Below are 24672 nucleotides of genomic sequence, written 5' to 3' on the forward strand. Positions count from 1 at the left end.
TGAATTTGTGTTAAAAAACCAAATTTAGGTAGTTACCTGGATGTGCAAAAAATTGTGTTCTGTTGTTCTGTTTTGACTCCTCAGCAAACTTACTGTAAGAATATACTTTTGAAAATGTTGATTCCTCCCCCCCCGCCCTTCCTCCTTGGCATATTTGTGTTAAACACAGCAGATTGAGTTAGTCTTCAGAGGTTTATTTTCCTTTTCAGCTCATATGTTCATATGGAAGATTACTAGGCAAAACTGATGGAATAGGACTGTAGAACAGTTGTTAGAACGATTGTTCTTTCCCGAAGTTGATACTTAATGTGTGGGACTTATTCTAACCCTGATTTGTATATGCTTGAGCATATTCCAATGCTCAAATGTATTTGTTTGTTTATTCTCTTTTTTAATACCTGTGTTTATATCTAAGACTTTAATTTTCAAACCATTCCTCAGTATTAGAAATACTATTATAGTATTTCTGAGTACTTTACTAGGCAGTCACAAAGACGTGAAAATGCTCTGTAAACAGACTTGGTCTGGGCTAATGTAATGGTTTTGAGCTGTAAATTGTAGATATGTTTTTCGTCTGAAATATCAATATGTTCATATGGAACATTAAAATAAATTAATTTGGCTTCTTTATAGATTTTTTTAAAATAGGTTTTGGGGGTTTTTTTTAATGATACATGATTTATTGGCTATTTTTTAACTGATGCTCCAACCTTTTCCAAAATAGCTTTTTACAGCAAAGCTTCCAGTATTCATTACTTTTTGCGTTTACTCAGGAAAGGTATCAGTTTGACATTAATGAGGATAATTGAGGATAATGAGCATAATGAGGATAACGAGGAAAAGTCTTTTCCTCTTTCTACTGGGAGCTGGAATTGCCCTCTTCTCACAAGGAAAAAATAAGCCTGCAGTGGGAGACGGGGTTTGAACAAACTGCCTGGGGTTGTGCTCAGTGAGAGAACTCTTTGCAAAAGCTGCTGGCTTTTGATGCTCTTTTTTTGGAAGTAACACAAATGTAAATTTGTTGAGTATTTTGTCATTGTTTTTTCTTTCAGTACAGTGCATCAATAGGGTTTTTCTTAATTCTTGAAATTGAGGATTTGGAATTTTGTTTTTCCAGAGAAATGTGGATTAGGAAAGATGAGAGAAGGTATTTAAGTTTCTTTTTCTGTTTGCTGATTAACAAAGGCATGCCTATGATCACTTTGACCTTGTTACTTGATGCATTTTTTGTGTGTGGTGTATATGTATCTGTTAATATTGAAAGGAAGCAAAACCTCATCATAGATGATATGTTTGCAGTGACGAGTGTTAGAATTCAGTTGTTTGTGCAGCCCATGTATCAGTGTGTTTGTATTCCCTTGATGCTCTTTGTTTACATTTTTTAGGTACTACCTCTTAAAGCTGTAGATTTAGGGTTCAGTTTGGACTTTTCTTTCTCTTCATGTAATTAGCGTACCATAAAAATGAAGTCCTTAGAGTAAGTTCATACTGTGGAAATGTATGCTTCCTTAACTTAAAGAACAGTGTATATCAGAATCTGGAGTAAACACTAGCAAATACAATTCTTTCTCCTTCTCTTTCTACTCTTCTAGTCCCCAGGCCTGACTAGTGTATTTTCCCACTGCTGCCTTTGCCTCCCTTATACTTTTGAATTTAACATCAATTAGGCAAGCATTCATATAATTTTATTGCCTTTGTTAGCTCATGCTTAACATAGGATTCAGAGCATCAATACATTTCCAGCCTGGTGCAACCTTCAATTTGATAGCCCAGGAAGGACAAAATGGATTTCTCTGTTAGCAGTAAATGTTCTGTTCTCTGCCCTGCTTCCTGCACCCCTATGGGCTGAGTAGGGCACACTTTCCATACCAAGCAGAAAATTTACCTGCAGACTTACCTGTCACTTGAGAAGGTGACCGTTGTTCTGTGGCTCTCAAACTGCAGTCCATCAGCCGGGAGAGGAAATGGAGAGAAACCAAACTGCAGTTAGCACGCTTAAATTTGCTCAGTAGAAATCTGCACCCCCCTTGGAAACTCTCTCTAAAAAGAAAAATATAATAAAAACCACTAATGGCAAAATACTGGAAAACTTTGATACAGGTGATAGGATTTCTACATACCTGCTAGGCTGAAATGAATACCCTATTTCTAGGTCTTTATTGGTGAAGTTTGGGTAAATGCTGCAGCCAGGCTGGGAATCCAGCAGTGAGCCATGGGATGGTGTCAACATTTATAGCTTTCACGTCATCAGAGAAAGTTGTAACTGCTCATGTTTAGAGAAGAAATTGATGGCACAAATAATTGGAATTGGTGCAGGTTAGCTAGATGTCTGAGCTGAGCTCCTTCCAGTTGTCCTTCTGACTCCAGGAGTTAGAGCTGAAGGAAAGATGTGTGGTGCTTTCATGAGTTATGGCCACTTGGCTATTATGTGAATGCACAGTACTATCTAAAAGCAGGATGACTGTGATTGGTATGGTGATGAGCCTGAGCCTATAGGTCCCTTGAAAGCCAGGGAATACTACCAGCTCAGACTTAGTGGTGGCTTGGTTTATGTTTTCCTGAGGGCAGGTGGATCAGAAGAGCTGACAGAACAAGCCAAAGTTATGCTAGTCTGTCCATGTTCTCCGTATTCGAAAGGAAGTTGTCATATTTAGTCCTGTTGCAGTAATGATTTTAAATAAAAAATAAGCATCAGATATTGTTCTCTAACATTAGTAGTCTAAGCTGCTGGTGTCCCCCCCCCTCCCCCCGCCCTACAATTTAATCATACTGGAATAGAATTGCTTCTGTGTTTGCATCACTACTGACTTACAGTGCTGTGGAAGCCTAACACTGAGGTATAGGGAGTAAACAAACACGTTTAGATACTTTTTTTTTTTTATGCTTATGTGGTTACTCTTTTGAGGGAATACAAAATTCGTAAATGAGTGAAACTTGGCAGTTATATATGCTCAGGTATTACAATTCAGTGTTTTGAAGGAAATTGAGATACCAGGATACATACCTCTCTTACTTGACAACACAGCGCTAGAGCTTTGCTGGTGCTGTGCAAAGTAATTTGACAGTAGGGTCATGTTAAGTCTTTGCAATAAGTCTACTGGGAAAGAAGACCGTAGGTAACAGATGTGTGCTTGGGGTCATATCTTTTCTCTGAGAAGTTTGCAACTTGATTACAGAACTGTTTTCCAGCAGAAATTCCTGTATTAAGCCTAACTTGCTTTATTATATGTGCAGCTTTTATTTTAATTGAAAGCTACAGTTGTATAAAACTTAAGGACAGTAAAAGTGTTTCTGAAAATAACCATTGGGAATTTAACTTCTAGTCCTGAACCTTTACATTCCTGCCATTATCCCGCTTCCTTATTTGATGGATTGTGTTCTAGATGATGGACAGATGAGAGAGACTTATCCTTTATATTCTTTTAAGTTGCTCTTGCATGAGAACGGCTTTCTGACAGTGAAACAAAACATGTTAAATGTATTACCAGTATGAAATAAATTTGATATCTTTCTAAGCAAAGGTTTCTGTGGAATTCAAAATATGATTTTTAATTAAAACGGTTTATCTGAAGAGGTTTTCTATTCTGGCAGTTGTTCTAGAAAAGGAATTACATAAACTCCATTTTTAATGGTCTGACACTTTAATGGTCAGGATTTCCTGATGGCATGCCGTAATCAAGAATGACTGGGCAGGACTTGAAACAATTGAGTTCAAACCGATTTCCTCTTCCCCCTCCAATTTTTGTGCTGTATCGCATTGTTTTCCAATGTGTATGGTTTGGTCTTTTGGCATCTTGTGCTATCAAAATTATTTTTTAATTTCTTCTTTTCTTTCCTGTATGATAATAATCTATATGCATACCAGTTCTCACAATACACTTTGAAAACTTTCCTTTCCTTTCCGTATTTCCTCCCAGGGCATCCTTCACATTTTAGCTGTATGATTAATTAACTACTTGATGAAATAAACTTCTGTTTATTGATGTGGCATTCATTTATGTTTTGTTTTATTCCAGAGCATGGCTAAAATGTAATTTAAACGTATCTGAAGGTCCTTAGGTGTATTGTCCATAGGGAAGTATTTCTACTGCAGAAGTAAAATGTAAGTTCTGATTGAGACACGGGGGGGGGAAGTTATCAATACACATATAACTTCCTCTCACTGAAAGGTTTGACTTGGCTTTACAAACATTACACTGAACCATACTGCTGAACTAAGCCAGTTCCAAGCCTGTTTCTACTTCACAGGTCGGTAATACATTCACCTTATTAACATGTGATATTTCATAACGGCATGACAGAAGTACCAGCTACTATTGCTGGTTAATTAGTTCTTTTCATCAAATTTGCATAAAATCAATGAAAGTGAATAAGAATTTGCAATCTGGGCTCTTAGTCCATGTGGCTTGTTAATGAGATAATGGTGATTCTTTGCCTGGTCATGTAGTGGAATTGGATACATGGAGCCATGATCATCATTAAACATTTTCCAAAGATAATTCACTGTATGCTGCCAACACAGAGAAGGAAAAGAGAATGCCATACCTCATGTCACTGAATGATTTAGTCATATAGTCTGTATTGAAAATAAGAGGATGCTTGTTCACCAGGAACTATGTATCCAGAGCAAGGTATGAGATATAGGGAAGAAAGAGCAGGGTTTTTTTTTTCCCTCGGTCATGAGTATTCTAATGTATTTGAACTGATTTCAGTTTCAACCACTGTGCTTATAGTTGTGGTGCTGCCGATCAGCAGGTGTATATTAGGTAAAGCAAAGGAATATCTAGATAACACAATCTATGAAAATCTGTGTGGTCAGTGGCCCTCAGTAGATACATAATTTCACTGGCAACAACTGTGGATTTTAGTCACATACTTCAGGTTATCTTGTAAAGTGTCATGACTATGGTGTCAGGAGGCTGCTATACCTCCCCTTCACTTAAAGGTTTTCATACCAGTATCAAGAATAATATTTTCATGAGGTACTTTTTAAAAAACCCATCCTAAGAATGCCTCAAAAAATGGCATCTAGCAGAAAGTTATCATCTTAGTCTAAGCACATTACTGAGAACAATGTATATCACTGAAAAAATTGGAATAGCATTTATATATAATAAGTATATATGTATATTTTACAAGTTTGCAATTTCTTCTCTTTTGTTGTAAACTATTAGCACAGTTTCAAGTGAGTGATATTTTGCTGGTAAATAAGTGTTATTGAAATAAATGGAAAAATCTGGATAAATGCAATGTAATGCAGAAGTATCCACCATCTCTGCAAAGAGCCAGCTTGAACCCAGTGGGTTACTATAGCTAGCTCAATGCCATTTTTGCTGTATCAGGGCAGCAGTTGGCACCTCCACGCTGTGCTGCGTACCATTTCCAGTTCCTGACCAGTGCATGGGCTCTGTTGCGATAACTGATGTGAGCTGACTCCAGCACTTGAGTGATGCTAGCGGACCAAGGAACCAGCCAGAGCCGGGTGTGTAGCAGTGCTGGCTGTGCATGAGATCAGCTGGGATTCAGTATAGACCTAGTAAGGCAATAATAAATCCAATTTATGGAGATACTCCATGCACTATCACTAGCAGTACGTAGTTTGGACAAAAACCAGTGAAGTAGACCCAGCTGGTCTACTGTGCTGTCACATGCTTAGGCAACTCAGGTAAATGGGCCTGATAAATGAATAGCAACCACATCCTCCCGTCGCTACTCTGAAAGCAAATCCAAGAGATTTAAGTGAAGAATGGCTCTTTGTATTTGTCTGTAGACCAGAGGCTGAGGTTTGGAATGTGCATCTGTTATTAGAGCACTATATGTTCAACTTCGTTGTCTTCATAGAGATGCTCACCATTTCTCTCATTTGTATCATGAGGTGTATTCATGGAATGAGGGTTTTTTTTTTTTTTTTTTCACTGATATGAGTAGGGAGACTTTGGAAACAATAGAAACGTGATGGTCTACAGGAATTGTACAATTGTGAAATAATGATAGAGTTATTGAAGTTGTCTGCTCTAGAAAATAGACTGCTGCTCCGGGACACAGGACACTTAGGTTGGTTTAACTTTTTGGCTTTGCTCATAATTTGTTGGGATGATACTACATGACAGGTTGCCATCTCTTTTGAGCATTGACATCTTTATTAGGAAAAAAATAATTATTCCTTTGGTAAAATAACTGAAGATTTGTTGCTATGAAGCACTCTAACAATTGTTACAGATCTGTTTCTGTGTATATTAATATCACTGCTGTGAGGTAGGATGAAATGTTCTAGATGTTTATCAGAGTAGAAGACAAGGAGCTTAATTAAAATTCCTTTAAGTAACCACACAGATAATATTTTCAATCTTTGGGAATTTTTGTGTTGTCAGATGGACATGCAAACCCTATAAAGTACCCATGATATTACCTGTGCTGCAAAAATAATCATAAAAAGCTATTCATTAAATATAAGCTGTGTAATATTATTTACGACCTTAGCAATGAACTTAAAAATAGCAACCAGGAATATGATCTACTTAATGAAAACTATGAAGGCCCTCTTTAGAAGTGTGTTGAGTATCCTTGTTTTATAGTTGGATACCTTATTTAAAATACATAAAATAATTTTACATGTATTTTCAGGTATCTCGAAAGAGGGGAGATGCCTGACAGAAGTTATGCTTCAGTCCAGCCATTCCAACTTCCTGAGAAATAGCAGTAACTAAAAGAGAACAAATTTCAGTTAAAGGAGAAGACACAAAAAGGCTTAGAAAGTACTATTTAAAGCACGTATGGAGGGTCAACGCTTGGCTCAGTGTAAAGTAGTACCAAAAAAAGTATACAAAAGCTAAACCTCATCATTTCGTACTAGCTGTGAAGTGAAATGCCCTCGTAGACTGTCAGGCTGGGGTGCGTTTGTTACCTTTTGGTACCCGCTTTGTGTGTTTGAATCCTGAATAATCTCTTTAGTAAATAGGACACTACTTACATCCTCAAATACTTGATGTGTTTGGGCTCTACAGAGAGAAGCGGGATAATAAAAATAACATTCTTTAATACCAACTTGGGTATTAAGTAACCTTTGCTAGTTCTGGACACTTGTGTTTAACACGAAGCAACTTTGTTTCTAATTTAGCATACATCAAGCCATGTTGCCTTTTGACCTCGGCGTATGTTGTCTGTCTAATTATCCTTTGTATTGTTTTACTGTTCCTTGAAACTATCCAAACAATTTGGTGTGGCCCTAGCAACCAAACAATACTGTTTAACAGAGGTTTCCGAGGCACTTGCTCCCAGATTTCCCACGTAGCGCTAGCTTGCATCAGAGCAAACAAACAGGATATTGTTTCAAGTGAATAACATTCAGTGTTTTCAAGCAATTGGGGAAAGTAGTTTTTTGGTATTGAACTGTTGAGAGTGGTATGATTTTTTTGGTTCCAGATTTCATCTGAAGCTCTTGGAAATGGTCCATGTTTCGAACCTTCAAAACAATGCTTGAAACTTAAATTTTCTCTGGCAGCTAACAGCAGAGAATGGCTTATGCTTTGATGGCAAAGAATAGCAGAAAGAAATTATTTAACCCTGTCCTGTAGTGAGATTTTTTTTTCCCCCATTAAACATGCTATTTAAAAATCCATTTGGACCCTTCTTACAGTGTTATCGTTTGTAAGTTCATGAGTAAATGAATCCTGCTTGCCATAATTATACCAGATAATAATGTTGTTTGACCTAGTTAAAAAATCTGATAATAGATTTTGGCTTTTCTTTAAGGAACTACTGTATCTATCTATCTATATTATTAAACACAGTAAGGCTCCCTCCCCCTTTTCCCTCCTACATGTTTTTTTTCTGTGTGTGTTTAACTAACTTACTGGTTTCATATAGCAAATAAAACCACAAACATTGTCATATACAAGGCAAGAGTCATTAATGTGAACCTTCAATGCTGTCATGAATTAGAGTCCTCGGCAAGTTCATAGATGAAAGTAAATCCTAGACATTTATTCTGCCTTTTGAATATGCTGGCATTTCAGCTAAACTAAGATATTTGTAATCCTCTCATGGCAGCATTTATAATTGCTTCAGTTTGACGTTCTTCCCTTGGATTTTTTGAGGAGGTTTATTACCAACTGAAGAGTTTGTCCGTGTGAACACAGAGATTAGTAACATGTACAACTGTAGGATAGCCTCAACCCTGCTTTGCTGCTGGAAGAGTAAAAAGGCAAGTGCTGTCCCTGCATTGACTCTTCTCTTTGTGCTGGCACAAGCATATATGCATTCATGTGGTGAGCAAATTGGACAACTGATTGTGTCAAAATTAACCCGGGAAAAAAAATCAATACCTATGCTGCTTTTCCGGTTCAGTTCATTACACAGCTGCACACTTGTGTTTGCTTGCACAGGAGGAGGATGGTCCAGGGAAGGAGGGATCTGGGAGGCATTGCATCCTTTGACAGTGCTGCAGCTTATGCCATCTGAAGGGGGTTGTGTGAAATTGTAGCCAAGGAGGGGGGTCTGTGGCATTGCAGGCTGATGTAAGGCTGTCTTGGTACTGCGTTCCCCTGGCTTCATGGTTGTACCCTCTGCCTTGCACTGAAATTTCTGCAATGCTTCTGGAAGCTGGTCTGGTTGTATAGTCCAGTTGCTTCATTCTTTTTTTTTTTTTTTTTTTTTCCCTCTCTTCTCTTTTCTTGCCAGGGTTAGGTTTTAGTCCAATTTACCCATTTTGAATTGATTTTTTATGTTCTTGCATAAGCCTGGGCTGGTATTTGCCTGCAGTATGCCTGGGTTTAGATCAGCCTAAACAGCCTTGGGGTTTCATCCTTAGTGAGAGAAGCTGTTTTGTAGCTTTGAAAGTTAACATATTAAGATAGTCTCTTACTTAGGATTAGTTTACTGATGTGAAGTAAAGACAGTGGTTCAAAGATGATCAGCTCTCGGTGTTTTCCTGACTCTTAAATGGCAGAGGCTTTTTAAAGCGATCTTTTGAAAACTGGAGACAGAAATGTGTCATGTAAACACACTGTTAAGACCTGTCTACTTAAAGCATATCTAGATGTAGTTCTGGGCTAAGGAGCACTTTAGTCCTGCTTGGTTTCCCTGTTGAGACACAAGAGCTGGTTGAGTACCAGCTTCTCACTGTTCAGGCGTGTGGACTGGACTGGAGCGGTGGTACGTTCCCTTAGGTCCCCAGTCCTGATAATGTGAGGATTGTGGTGTGCTTCAGTAGCGAAGTGTAGGAGTCAAAGCAGCTGCTTTGCTAAATTTCTTCTGACCAGACACAGCTAACGATGTTCAAAAGGAGATTTAAACTTCTCATTTCTTTCCAGTCTGTTAGCTTCAATATGTGATGTAAAATAATAGAGTGCAATTGGTCGTTGTTTTGTTAGCTTCCTTAGAAACCCATATTTAGGACAGAAGCAACTGCTTCCTTAGAAACGTATGGTATCTGTTAGGAGTCCTTAGGTACTTGATTTTTTATTTTGTTCATCTGCAGATGGATGTGAAAGGAGGGTTGTTAAAAATCTGTGTGTTGCAGCATTTTTCTGTTTTGTCAATCTCATGCTTGTTGTTTCTGTTTGTTGCCTACTAAAGATACATTCCTTTTTTTCACCTCTTCTCTCCTTAAACCTCTGTGCGCCCGTTTCTTGACACATAATGCATCTCTCTCATTTCCTGGGCTGCCTTTGGAAGCATCGGGGCTTGAGAGTGACAAGAGCTTGGATGCTGGAGAAAGTAGACATTGTAAAGAGATGAAAAATTTTTTAAAGCACCTGACACGTTTATACTTCTGTACTGAGGGACAAGCCAATCATCAGATATGGGATAAGAAAGAGTTTTTCAAGTCAGATATTTTGGGTTGTTGCCTTTCTTTGCAGCATGCACTTTGGTCTGTTTCCTAACACCTTCGTGTACTTTCATCTAGCGAACTTCCACCATAGGCATCTAGAACACGGCAGTGTCTTTGATCTCCCATTGCCTGCGCTCTGGGGCACACGCTCTTCTGTGTCTTTTAGGATCCCTGTTACCTAGATCAAAGTGTTAGAGGATGTTCAGAAATGCTTTATGGCATGCGGTGTGCATGCATGTCATTCTGGTGTTGTCCCTGGTTGCTGGGAACTCAGCTCTGTGACCTTGGCAAGTCCTTCCAGCCTTGAAGACGGCATAGTGTAATTTATGCGTAGGAAAAAATAAACATAACTCCAGCTAAACAGCAAGTTTGTACAAAAAATACTTAATGGAAAAAACACAAGTTATATTTAGTACTCCCAACCTTATGCAAGGCACCCTTCCTTTTTGATTAGAGGCTTATGTTTTCACTCATGCTGAATTGTTGTTCACTTCAGTAATGCATCTGATAAATGAATACTTTCTATGAAAGTTGAAGAAGTCTGAGTTATGTAAAATATAACTTTCTGAAGTGATAGAAGAGATTATGAATGGCTGAGATGCAAACTTGGGAAGATGCAAAGTGAAGTACCAAAGGTTTTCTCTCCATGGCAACTGACATTGTCATGAATGAGTTGAACACTGAAAAATGTTTGAGTCAAAATTGTGGATAATATTTAGTTAATAGGAATTGCACATGTACAAGTTGAAAACACAAAAATTTTGAAAGTTCATCAAAATTGGCCAAGTGCATCAGCTCACACTTTAGCTGCAAAAAGCCTTAAAGAAGCTTACCTGAAAAAATTGTGATATGTAATACAGTAAAGTAGACTGAGACTAGGCTCCTTATAGAACAATCTTAGGAAAATAACATCTTAATATCAACTGGTAAGAATTCTTAATATCAATTCCTAGTATCAATAAAAAAATAAATTCTGTAATCGTAAAATATGCTAGAGAAATATCAGACCTGTCTGAGTAGATCTGTGGCATCATTAGAGATGTCAATAGTGATTTTGATTTATAGTGTGCAAGACAAGAATTGTAATTATTTACTCGAATTGTTACGTGCGTGCATTAAACTTGTGTGTGAGTGAGTTCTGATACCTGATTTTTGGTATTGCAGTTCACATTGGGTGACAACTGCGATAGTAAAGAAATGTTTTTGAGTGCTTAGGGAGAAAAATAAAATTGAAGGTGGATAAATATATGTAAACGTAGTATATGACAATTTCAGTATAAGACTGAAAGCGCTAATCCTTAGAAAGGGAGACTAATATCCAGTGTTATTTATATTGATCAATTAATTAGTATTTCTGATAAGGAGCAGGTCTTTCAGATTTGTGACTAGAGAGTGGAGAAAAATAGTTAGCATGTAAAGTAAAGAAGTGACAGGCACTGTGTTTAGAAGCTCTGCTTTATCGTTCTTTAATTTTCTTTTTTTTTTTTTTCTATAGCCTCCACGCCACCCAGCAGAGTAAATAAACGCAGAGTTTCTCCAAGTGTTGTTTCCACCTGGGAAAAGAGAGGCATCATCATGTCTAACCTTACTATTGATCCAGATGTCAAACCTGGCGAGTATGTCATCAAAAGCCTTTTTGCTGAATTTGCTGTTCAGGCTGAAAAGAAAATTGAAGTTGTAATGGCTGAACCTTTGGTGAGTCTTTTTTTTTTTCCTTAGTGTCCCTTGAAATGCTCCTACTTTTTTTCTAAAATAGGCTGATTTATCATATGTATGATTACTGGAAAACAACCGTCCACAGATATTGTTGATTTTTCAAAGGGATTACTTCAAGAATAAATAGGCTTCTGCAAACAGGATTGCTACCTGGATTATGTTTTATTGACTTCCGTTAAAACTGTTACGCAGTGGTTACTGGAAACAAGACCTCTTAGTATTCATGAGTTCTGTAAAGTTACAACAGGAAACAGTGACAACAAAAAATATTCCTTCATTAACACTGCAAAGTGTTTCCTGTTGGTGTTCCTTGGAAATAATATGTACAATGTACTTTCAAGAAGAGATGCATTTGGTTTCTTTTCCCAAGTAATGACACTAACACTTGGAAGAAGATAGTAGCCAGTATATATTGCAGATTAGGCAAAATGCAAAATTCTGTTGGTGATCCAGGCTGCATGATCTTGAAATAAATGGTGGTTTGTTTTTTTTTTAACTTGGAAATTTCACTCAGTTGTGGATTGATTTCTAAAAAAAAAAAAATTTTTTTTTTTTTAAAGCTATGAGTTAGTATCCCTTTAAGATGCAGGATTTGGGGTTTTTTACACAAGTGATTTACCATCCTGATGTTCAATGGGAAATGCAAATGCACTCTCTAGTCTCAACATATGACCTGTAAAGGTCATACCCAGTGCATTGCAGCTGTGATCGGATCAGAACTTTCACTAAAATAATAATATTTTTACAGGTATAGCTTAATACAGCAGTAATGTCTTCCATGTGGTAATGCAGCTTTTGATGTTCTTGACTTTGCTCAGTTCCTCAACGTTCTTGTCCCTGTGCTTTTCTTTCTCCTTTAATTCTCATAATAAAATTGTTTTGAAGATACTTTGTAGTGCAATTTTTCTCAGACTTTTTCATTCAAGGATGCATATAGCCTTTTGGAGGAAGAAAGCTCACTCAGCTACCTAATATTTAACTTAATTTTAGTGAAGATTCATGAAGAGCTTACTGTATAGCTTAAAAAAGAAAAGGTCATTATGTTACAAAATCAGAAGTTTACTGGATTTACTTGTAATTTTAAAAAAAATTTAAACTATTAATAACCCCATAACTTTATGTAATGGCAAGCAATCATGACTCTGCTATGCCCAAGGCATGATGTCAAGATTATGCTATATTATGGGCATGCTATCAAATAAACTGTTGTTCTATGTGTCCCATTTCCTCCAAATAGCTTTAAATAGCTACAAAAATAAACTTATCTGTCCCATACTGTCCTATTTCCCACATACCTTTCAAATTTTATAAGAAATGAGACAGATGCACACGTTAGTTACAATTTGCTGTATCACATAGTGATCCTGTACATGCAAGATGCAACACAGATGCTCACGTAAGAGCAATATATGACTATGTAGAATGAACTTTATGGTAAGCTGTGTTTTGACATGTTGAATTGAGCATACGGTGGCAGTCTTAATTCAGATGTTTCTCTTCCTTGTAACCATCATGCTTTAGCAGTTCCTAAAAGAATTTATTTGTTCATTCTTTTGTTGGTAAGCCCTCTGAGAAAGCAGGCCTGATGTTGGGGTTGGAAGGGCACGCGCTCGAATGCTTCTGTCTCCATTTCTCCTTCTTGTGTCAACCCCTGCTGCCACCCACTGCGTGTCAGGTCCTCTTGTTTTCTCTTACTGCTGTTCTCTCCCTAATTTTTATCTACTTGCTTTTGCATAAGGGTGCTTCTTTCTGCTCATTTCTTCTCATCGTCTGAAGGTAGAGTATAATGTACAGGACAGGCTTAGTGGTTTCAGAATTGACAGAAATCCTTGCATTAGAGCTATGGCACTATTGGATGCTATCCATGTTGTTCAGCCAGGAATACTTCCTGCAACATACATTTAATTTTTATTTCTAAATAGATGCAATTATTTTGTTTGAATGCAATTTAAAGTGTTATTAGTTCCTTACATATAAGCAGGGGGCTGTAATCTCTACATTACCATCTCTTGGACAAAATAGGTCAAAGACATGAAATAGATGTGGCATGCAATGCATTTGAGTGTTGAAATCTTAAAGTTAAGTTCTTTTAGTTACAGGCAAAAGATAAAATAATTAGAAATTATAACTAAAAAGCTGAATTGAAAGGCCTCTCTTTGCAACTGCTGCTTGCAAAAACGTTCTTTATTACTGTGGATGATCCTGTTACAGAAAAAAAGCACATGTGAGCACTTGGACCCCAGTTTTGACACTTTAGGAAAAATGTTATGAGCAGCAATCCAAAAGAACACAAAAAGGAGGCTAAACATGTTCTGGTCTGAGTGGATCATGTTCAGCTAAAACCCTTAGTAGATCAAAGACTGAGGAAAAGGAACCATTTATTTATACATACCTACTTGGCTATACACTCTGTGTGTGTGTGTGTATATATATATATATGCATGTGTACCACATAACTTGTCTGTTTCCTCAGAGACATCCAAAAGGTATTCAGGAGAGTTGGTAAGAAAGCACAGAAACGTTTGTAGGAAAAGGGACATGCCAACAGCGAAGGGTACGTGGTTAGGAAGCGAGAGGAGAGCTGTGGGGATGGGGATGCTGTAGGTGGAAAATGCTGCTCCCTCAGCCCATTTTCCATTCATCTCCTAAACATACAGGAGGGTAGCGCTTGGCCAGAGTGATCTAGGCTGCCTGTGATTGAGGTACGCTGAAGAGGGCTTTTCCTGTAGCCATAGCTAGTTTGGAGTTCAATCTCCTAACCAGAATACTGGTAGCAAGGTAAATATAATAGCCCTGCAGTTCACTTGTGCTGCAAAGCTTGTCCATAGACCAGATTAAATAAATACTCCAACAGTCCCAGGCTGCGTCTCCCTGCCATGCTGTTAACTGTTAAACAAACATTTTAAAATTTGTTAATCATACAAAATCCAAACATTTTACCAGGTTAAAAATTAGAAAACCCATGAAACTAATGAAATAATGCACTTTTCAGAAGAGTGATTCCCAGCTCTTTTGTCTGGTGAGGTTCTATGTTGACTCCATGAAGTCTACATTAGTCAGGATCTTTTACTAATAAGATTCTGAAATTGTTATTTTGTGTGTATACAATATGCTTTGGGGAAAAATATGAAATGATAAATATTAGTGAAGTAGTCATTTATCAAAGTCTTTTTTACAGTTCTGTCTGGGTTCATTTGCTAACTTGAATTTCTTTAAACAAAATATTTTAATGCAGTCAGATGTAAATTTGCATATATAACCAACATTCCTTACTGATAGGAAGGAAGGACTCTGTGGAAAACCAGAAATTTAAAAGAGGTGCTAGAAGCTGTGAAAAAGTAAATCAACCTGAGCCAGTGTAATACAAAGAGGTGGACGGGAATCCTTAGGTGTCTGAATGAAAGGAAGTACTAAAGTGGTTTTATTTTTGTGTGTAGTATTTGATATAAATACTGAATATTCAGTTCTAGTATATGACAGGTAAAGAGAAGGATAAAAGGCTGAAGGGGCACAGGAACGGTACTGATTGGGATTGGAGAGAAGGCTTTACAGGAAGAGAGGAAAGCCTTTATCATTTTAGTGTGATTTGATTTTGTGGGATGACTTGGCTACAAATAATCAAGTTTGCAGAGAATATATATATAGCGTTGCATGAATCTTTAACGTGTTAGATGAAGCTAGGCTGTTGGAGAGAATTTGGAGCCAGACCAATTAAAGTTAGGAGCTAGACACTTTTTTAAAACTTGAAGATGAACATGTCACGAGGGGAGCAAAAATGAATTTAAAATAAATAATTAATTTTTAAAAAGAAAATGAAATAGTAACCTCAGATCAAGACAGCACCTGGGGGTGAGGGGATGGTACCAGTATTGTCTGGGAGTAACTGACTTGTGATTTTTAGAAGTAACTAAATGGTTTCTCTGGCTATGATTTACTTAGGATACTCAGTAAGTAACAAAGTAGTTTCACTGATTCAATTAAGAGTTCTCTGCTTGCAAAATTGTAATACCGCAGAGTTTCCGAAGTTACAGAAAGAGCTTATCAGCAAATGCTTAAAATAAATGTTTCAGTAGCAAGCATAACCATGGGAAGAAAGATAATCCTTTTAGTGAGTAAAATTAGAACACCTTTTTTTTCTTGTTTTAAAATAATTTTTTCTAAGTCTTTTGTAGTATTGTATAGTTTTAAAAGAAAAAGGGCTCAGACACAATTTATTGTAGCTTAAAATACTCTTCTCAGCTGAGCAAGGATTGCTGAGGCATGATGCCAGCCTTCCCCAGATGTCAAACCAACTATACCAGTGAAAAGGATCAGTGATAAATTCAGTTATCTTGTATTTTGTCAGGCTGCATGTCAACATAGATTGTTAGAATTTAAGCAGAGACAGTTTAGCATGGTACCACCAAGTTACCAACCTGATAATTAGGTAAGTTGCTAACTGACTAAATTGTAGTTGTCTCACGTCTAAGTGAAAACCATCAAGAGTATTTTGGTGGTGTTGGCAACAGCCTTATTTTATCCCATCATGGAGAAACTAAACGTTGCTCAGACTAGTACTGTACGCTTTTGCAAGTCTTGCCCAGATGCTTTCAAAAGCCTTTCTGAAATACGTAAAATTTAGCACACTGTATTTCTTCAGCGCAGTGTTTCTTGTACGCTGCTCTGACGCTGGGGCAAGGATGCAGGTGCTGCCCAGCGCTTGGGCTATGGGAGGCAAGACGGCATCGCTTGTCTGGTTTCTTACTTGTAGCTTGGAGGACAAAAACAAGCACGGTGGTTTCGCTGTGTTCACCTGAGCCGCCCTGCTGAGGTGTGCGAGCCACCAGAGGACAGTGCTGGTGAACGCTGGACAGGGGCCAACGGGTGGTACCTTTTTCCAGGGCTGCTGCTGTTTGCACAACACTTGCACGTCTGTCTACATCCTGATCTCTGCTGCCTGCCATATGTTGACATTTCTGCTTTACGCAATGGATGCAAACTACTCTTTGGTTAATTCAATAGTGGGGTTTTTTTTCATTTCACTTGTAAAAGATAAATGTAGACCTATTATTTCCATCTCTGTCTGATCTTCAGGAAGCCAGGAAAATAAATCTTAAATTATTAATTCAGTGAAAGTTTCCAGACCTTTACTTTATGCTGTTGGAACAGATTTTTCTAAGTCATGTAGGATGACTGGGCCCATGACAAAGCAGAGTTAGAAAAAGACATTGAAAGAAAACAATTTTTTTAAAGCTATACAAGTAATTCAAAGGCTTTGATAAACCCGTGACTGGGTTAAACAGTATTATTTGGTCATGTCACGTTTGTTTGGTCGGTGTTACATTAACTATGGTAATATTTACCTTTTAGCAGTTAAGATTTTTAATGCTGAGGAAAAATAATAGATAGGATTATGGACTTGTAAGGTCTTCATTCTTTCTGATACTAAAAATCTTAAAAGTTGTAGCAACATTTGATGTACAGAAGTGTCTCAGTATAGAATGTGTAAGGGGGAAGCAAAACTTTCAGAACTATCTTAAAAATAGTTTGCTATCTATTGACATGGATTTCAACTTTGTCTAAAGGCTTAAAGATTATTTCAGTTCTCTCTGATTTGTTATCATTCTTTTCTTTAGCTATTTCTGGTTTTAGACACATGCAATAGGTATAACAAACCCGGTGTTTGTTCACCTGTACAAAAGTTTTTTGTAGTCTTAAGGAACCTGACTTTTCACCCTCTTCTTACAGGAAAGTCACTTCTCCATCTTCTCAGGAAATATTTTTCCAGTTATTTTCCTTCAGCTTGTTCAGCAATATATGATGTTTATATAGGGTGGAACATTCCTCATGTTTTCGCTTTGTGGATAAGATTACAATTATTTGTACAGTTTATCTAAAAACATAGTCCAGATAACACAAATTCACCTACAGTAGATGTTTCCTTATAAAAATAGGGGAGGGAGGAAGGAATTCTAGTTAAAAGGGAATTCTGATTTGCAAGTGCTTTCTGGAGCTTTTAGTATGTGCTGCAAAATGTCAATTCTCATAACAGTATTTTGAACAGACTTAACATGTAATATTATATGAATTTGTAAGATCCAAAGAAGTGTTTATTTGCCAGTTTCTGAAACCTTTCCCCCTTGCTTTTGAATACACGGTGTAGGAACATTGGCTAATATATCAGTTGGTGAACACATAGAACTATATCTGAATATTAAATGCATTTTCCTGAAACTACCTTCTTTTTTTTAAATATTTATGTATTGGAAGTGTACATAAATGACACTGTTTTCCTAGATGATTAAGTGTGTTTCTTTGGATTATAGAAGGTGAAAATGGTCTGACTTGTGAATTGGTACCTGTATTATTTCAAGTTATGCTTTGAGTAGGCAAATGATTTTTGGCTGGGCAATGCTGAATTCAACTTTTCAGAGGTTGTAATAGTTGTGTCCTTTTGAATGCCAAATACAGCTGCACTCATAGCAGAAAATGCCAGAAAGTGTCTCGTGTTTTCAAGATTAGGACAAGCGAAAATAAGCTGCCAGTTTGAATCTTGGACCTGGTACATGCAATCCCGATTTGTATCTGTTTAATATGTGGTCATCTGTGGCAGCCTTGCAAGTGTTAAATGCCAAGCAATAGAGACTTTAAATTTTTATCAACAGTCTGACAGGATGGGTGTTGCTTCTTATTAAACTACTGAGCAATTATATTAACCCATTGAGAGCAGTACTGCCTGTCAGTACGCTGACACCTCCTTTTACATCCCACACCAGGCGAGTTAACGGGCCCTTCCAGTTTACTCCTTGACTTAACTTGCTCCATAGAAGCTATGTGTTTGCTTACTGCAATCTAATGTGAGCTGTTAACTCCTTACCTTGAGTGCTTTTCTACTTTCCTCCTCAAAGATAACATTTTCAATTGATTTATAATAAAGTGAAAAGTAGTTTAAAATTTAAGTAGCAAAAAATGCTCATCACATCTTTATAGTCTCTTACTGCTTTGGTAAGAATTACTATTATAATTCATGAGTGTTTTGTTAATGCTTTAATTCTCACTAAATTATTTTGCAGAAATATGATTTAATTTTGCTTTTAACAGAGCAGTATGTCTTATGTACTGGTAGTGATGAAATATTGTAATAATTAAATTCTAAATTGTATCTTTTCTGTACCTTACAAAGTTATTTCAAATGCAAAGCAAGTTGTTATTGACATTTTCCTTTTCGTGGACGAGGTTTTCTAGCTGTTTTTCATTGGAGATTGGAAATGCGTTGAACAATTCTCTCTGCCTTTGTAGAAGGCATTTTAAAATTCATTCTTGTAGTTTACAGTAACTGCCGTATGTGAACATGAATATGCTTGTTAATTCAGATGGGAATGGCTTTCCTTCTAAGTTATACTTGGCACCAACTGCCAGCTATCTCCGAGCACACTGCAGTAGGCCCTGCTGTTTGGGAGAGGTGTTTGACATTTTCTGTTTGTCAGTCTTTAACCTTATTACTATTAAGCTACCAAATTAATTTTAGATATATACTTCATATCTTCAGAAATGGTTCTAGCTGAAAAATAATGTAAATATTCACGTTAAGAGTTATTTCTTTGTTCTATAGTATAACTGAGAAAAAAGGAATCTATTTTTGATAAGTCAACTGTGTTGTGAAATTTGTGTTTCTTTCTTTTTTTACAGGAAAAACTCTTGTCCAGATCTCTTCAAAGAGGTGAAGATCTTCAGTTTGATCAGGTAGGAAACATGTAATTGAAGGCAGTTTTTATTGGATTAAGGTGGCCTCTGTTTTTGCAGAATAGTGGTTCCACTGTTGTAATGACTTGGAACATCCACATCTGAATCAGCGTCAGAAGATTTAGACCTTGAATATTAGTTAGACTTTATTTTCCATTGTAGAATACGATAGTAAGAAACTACTAGACTAATTATTTGAAGGTGACAGTGAAAGCTGCTGGAGGAAAGATGCTGAAATATGGTAGTCAAAAAGACTTATTTCTGTTCCTGTTAACAGGCTTGGTGTAAGCTCAGCCTATGTCACTTACTATTTCAGTGTTTGGGGTTCTGCTTTCATCAGCAAATAGTGTTAATTTCAGTAACTTTGGCTTTTACTGAGGGCTTTTGGATTCTATGGCAGAAGGTAGTTTCAAAATGTTACTTTGTCCTTTTGCTGAATATATACTGACACTGTGAGTCTATTCTGTTTCACTCACTATGAGTGAACTGTACCTGGAATAACTCTGTGCTCAACTTACTCATGTTTATTGTCTATGTTTCTGATTCCTTCATAGTAATGTCCTTCATAGACATGTTTTTTGTCCCATAACTACTTCCTTGCAATGGAGAGGCAGCATTCAGATGAAGCCCCATTAATTGCCTGTTCCTGTTCTTATCTGTTACTGGTTAGCATACTACTGTATAAAGTTTAGTGTTCTGTCCATATCTTCTGTAACTGTATTTTTGTTTCATGCTTTCCATTACTCCTCAGATATAGGTATTAGGCATTGCAGTGAAATCTGTGGACCTGCCCCTGCTTTTCAATTAACAGTCTCTTTTTCCTTCTCCCAAAAGAGAAACAAATAATAGCATGTAATAGTTGATGTATAATTTTATTTTCAAAGAAAAACAAAACCAAAGCCACCAGCAAACCCCTCACATAGCCTTTTAATGTTTTCTAATTTAACCTGCTGTAAGGCTGTTATCTCCTAAATGAGAGTTTACTCATAAGCAAGGAAAATAGCTGAGGGGGAATAGGGCATAAATTCTTTGGTAGCTACAGTATTTTGTTTTAAGTCTGACCAAAAGCTAAATAATATGCATGATAGGGATGATCTAAGGAAATCTGTAACTCAGTAATACCACTAATTTTTCTATTAACTCCAGCCTCCTCTCTACCCCCGCATTTTTCCTCAGTTAAGGATGTTTTTTATACATCACTAGTAGTCATGTATTAAACTACATATGGGTTCTAAAAATACGCTGAGTGAAGAAAAGTAAAAAATAAAGCGTATAACTTTTGTAATCTTGTAATATAGAAATAAACTAGTTTTCCTGAAAAAGTAGTACTTTAAAAATAACTAGGTTTGAATGTGTGTATGTATATATATGTGTGTGAGTTCTAATTTTGTTCTTTTGTTATTTGTAATCTAGTTTGGGTTCATCGAGATCTGAATTTTAATGGTACTGAAGAACTACTTTAGAGAGTCAGAGCAGAATGGCTCTCTTGTGGCAACAGGGATTGTGACTTTTGATAGGGAATTTTGAACATTGCTTGCCAAAAGAAATTAAGATTGTTTCTCTCTGTTCATGGCTGGGTGTATGAAACCCATATTAAGGTGAATTCTCCAGCAGCGCAGAAGATTGCAGAGTAAAAAGAGATTGGCAAAGTGTGGTAGAGAGGAGGATCCAGAGTGCATGGCCACAGCATCCAGTGGCACACAGCAGAGAAGCTAGAGCTGTTGCTGGGCCAACCTCGTTCACCCAGAGATCTTCATGGAGTTAGGAATTAGAGTCTAAAAAGTGGCGTTAGCTGTACTGATACGGTGTCTGAGCTAGTAAGAGGTGTACTTTGTGAATAAAAAGAGCATGATTGAAACATAAGAGAGACTTTGGGAGTGAGAAGGTATCTAGTTAACACTCATTCTCTCAGCTCAGTAAGTGATGAGAAGAGGGATGGATGAGGAAGGCGTGTAGTGTTGCCTGTCCCTATCATGAAAAAGAAAAATAGCTATTTAAAGGGATTATAAGTTGTTTCTGTTGGAAGCATAATGTGGTGGGGTCCCTGGCTGGAGGTCAGGTGCCCATGAAAGCCAATCCATCACTTCCCTCCTCAGCTGAACAGGGAAGAGAAAATATAACGAAAGGCTCCTGGGTCAAGATAGGGTCAGGGAGAGATCACTCAGCAATTACCATCATGGGCAAAACAGGCTCAACTTGGGGAAAAATAGTTTAATTTATTGCTGATCAAATCAGAGTAGGGTAATGAGAAATAAAACCAAATCTTAAACATCTCCCCCCACTCCTCCCTTCTTCCAGGGCTTAACTGCACTCCCAATTTCTCTATCTCCTCCCCCCAGTGGTGCAGGGGATGGGGAATGGGGGTTGTGGTCAGTTCATCACACGTTGTCCCTGCCACTCCTTCCTCCTCAGAGGAGGAACTCGTCACACTCTTCCTCTGCTCTAGTGTGGGATCCCTCCCATGGGAGACAGTCCTCCATGAACTTCTCCAGTGTGAGTCCTTCCCAGGAGCTGCACTTGTTCAAGAACTGCTCCAGCATGGGAGTCTCCCAAGGGGTGCAGTCCTTCAGGACCAGACTGCTCCAACGCGGGTCCCCCACAGGGTCACAAGTCCTGCCAGCAAACCTGCTCCAGCATGGGCTCCTCTCTCCACAGGGCCACAGGTCTGTCCTGCCAGGAGTCTCCTCCAGCGCAGGGTTCCTATGGGGTCACAGCCTCCTTTGGGCATCTACCTGGTCTGGCGTGGGGTACTCCACAGGCTGCAGGTGGATATCTGCTCCACTGTTAACCTCCATGGGCTGCAAGGGGACAGCCTGTCTCACCATGGTCTGCTCCACAGGCTGCAGGGGAATCCCTGCTCTGGTGCCTGGAGCACCTCCTGCCCCTCCTTCTGCACTGACCTTGGTGTCTGCAGAGTTGCTCCTCTCATATACTCTCACTTCTCTCTCTGGCCACAATTGCTCTTGATGTTTTTCCCCCTCCTTAACTATGTTATCCTAGAGGTGCTACCAACATTGCTGCTGGGCTTGGCCTTGGCCAGCAGCAGGTCCATTTTGGAGCCAGCTGGCATTGGCTCTTTTGGACATGGGGGAAGATTCCAGCAACTTCTCACAGAAGCCACCCCTGTAGCCACACACACACACACACACACCCCCCCCCCCGCTACGAAATCCTTGCCATGCAAACCTAACACACATAACCAGACCAAGAGGGCTGCTATTAGATTTGAGAATGTAAAATCAATAGTTTTAAATTTTCAAATAGTACAATTATTTTATTTGTCAGTGAAGTTTTAATTGAACAAAACCATAAATTTAGCTAAAAGAGATTAAACTTTGGAAAATGAGAAGGAAATTTTTATGTTGATACACTTCTAAACTGATAAAATTTTGAGCATTTTAGTACCGGTGCTTTCCCTTTATCATTTCCAGCGCATCAAGAAGCTACTGGAGATGAATTTTTTTATAGAGCATATATTGCATTACTTAAAATATTTTTTGCTTGTACAGCTCAAAACTGAAATAGCTTGTATTTTTCTTCTGTTTTTGTTGTAGGAATCATACTTGGCAATTTCCTACTCTCATCCTAAGACACCAAAACTTTATGATCACGCAGAAGCGTATCTTGGCCATCTCAGTGACTTTGCTGAAAGCAAACGTGTCTCAGACATTCAGGCTTGTTCATGATTAGGCACAACTCGAGCAATGTTTTCAGGATCAGGATTTTGGCCATAGCTGGAATTTGGGTTCCAGCATCTTACTATAATTTTGCTTGTGTCTCTCCTTACCTTTCAGTATGCTGTTGGGTATATTAAGTGCAGCAGTTAGCAATGTTTTACGGCCTTTAAGACTGGACCACACTATGCTGTTTCATTCCGAGGAATATAAGTATATGTCATGATGACTAGTCCAGCCCTGTCCTCTTGGGCGTTATAGGATCTCTGTCTGGATTGCTGCTTTCAACCTAGCCATAATTTAATGCTAAAATAGAAGGGTTTTCTTAGAATTTTTATATAAGATGATCTTGAATTTAGTATCTAAGCAGTATGATAATTATTTTAAATAAAAAGAAGAAGCATATAGCTCATGTTCTGCTTAGCAGCTATGTAATATGAGCAAAGATTTAATCTTCCTGATAATTCCCATGCCTTTACATTAAAATATTAAGGATGCAAAACCTGGCAGGAAATAGATAATTATAATGTAAAACTGGTTTTTCATTTCAAGAAGAAAATGCTTTATAATGCCAGTAGTTTCTGCGTTTAGCACTTTACCAATGACAGATTTTTTTAATGCATGTGATAACAGCTTGTTTCTGTGGAAGATTATGTAAATTGCCTAACTACTAGAATGTTTATGAATGGTAGTAGTATTAATATACTGTGGAAACTTGCAGGAAAACGTAAGGAAAAGATTTAGTAGAGCTTAAAATACAGCTTTCTTCTTTTTCTTCTACTAATAAACCCATCAGTTCAGAGGAAGGCAGAGGAGTAGTAGAAGTGCTTTGTGTGGTCATTTTACATTGGCAGCACAGGGTAACTTAAGTGTTGGCTTAAACTGTTCCTGTCCTGTTGCATGGATGTGTATTGGATATACCATTATTTTTAGAGTAAGAGAAATGAATGTGTTTCCCCAGTGTTAAGGTTATTTGGGGTATGGGAAACGATAGTAAATTCTAAAGGCAAAACCCATTTTGAATTGCTGTGGTTGGTGATAGATCCCCTCGTCATCAAGTTTAGCTTTAGCTTTCATTCTAAGGATTACCATTTACATTGATGCTTTTATGTTGAGTCTAATACCTTCAATTTAGTAACTCATGAGGAGATTTTGTTCTTTCTGCTTTCTGAATCTCTTTTTTTTCCCCAAAAATATGTTAATGCTTTTAATTTGTGATCTCTGCTCGTGGCTGAAGTAAGGTCAACAGAGATGTTTGAGAACCCCAAGCTGATGCAAGCAACAGGCATTTCTTGCACATGAAATCTCAATGAAGATTTTTTGAAGCTTTAACAACACAAATGAGTCTTTTGAGTTCTTTTTTTCTGATGCTTTCTCTTACTGAAGGATTATAATTTTAATAGTAGCCCACAAGTGTCTAAAATTTCCTCGTAGTTTTTCTTTCTTCTTCTACTCTCCCTTTTCACAAGTTTTCGCTATTGTTTTTTTTCCAAGCAAGTTTGTCCGGCCACTGCCACATCAGAAAATTCTCTTAAGCAACATTTTAATTTGTATGTCTTCCTTTTCATCATGCACTGCTTCATTTCAAATCACAATGGAACTTTACAGTGGTAAAATTGAGCTGGTTTTTACTGTCCACTTCTCAAAGTTGTTTGTGTATGCATATTGGTTGGTTGACTGGGTATTTGTTTTGTATGGATATTGGTGCACAAGGAACAGGCGTACAAC

General features: G+C 37.7%; 1 protein-coding gene across 10 annotated transcripts in view; it reads left to right on the forward strand.

Annotated features, from left to right (window-relative positions):
- FRYL (FRY like transcription coactivator) overlaps positions 1 to 24672 on the forward strand; it is a 173987-nt gene that overhangs the window by 58921 nt on the left and 90394 nt on the right. For all 10 annotated transcript variants that reach the window (XM_075752198.1, XM_075752199.1, XM_075752193.1 and 7 more), the window contains 2 exons: positions 11328 to 11527; positions 19217 to 19270. In XM_075752198.1, coding sequence (XP_075608313.1) covers positions 11408 to 11527; positions 19217 to 19270 — 174 coding nt within the window. In that variant the 5' untranslated portion in view covers positions 11328 to 11407. The remainder of the gene's footprint in view (positions 1 to 11327; positions 11528 to 19216; positions 19271 to 24672) is intronic.

This window comes from Balearica regulorum, chromosome 4, assembly GCF_011004875.1.
Source record: "Balearica regulorum gibbericeps isolate bBalReg1 chromosome 4, bBalReg1.pri, whole genome shotgun sequence".
Lineage (NCBI taxonomy): Eukaryota > Metazoa > Chordata > Aves > Gruiformes > Gruidae > Balearica > Balearica regulorum.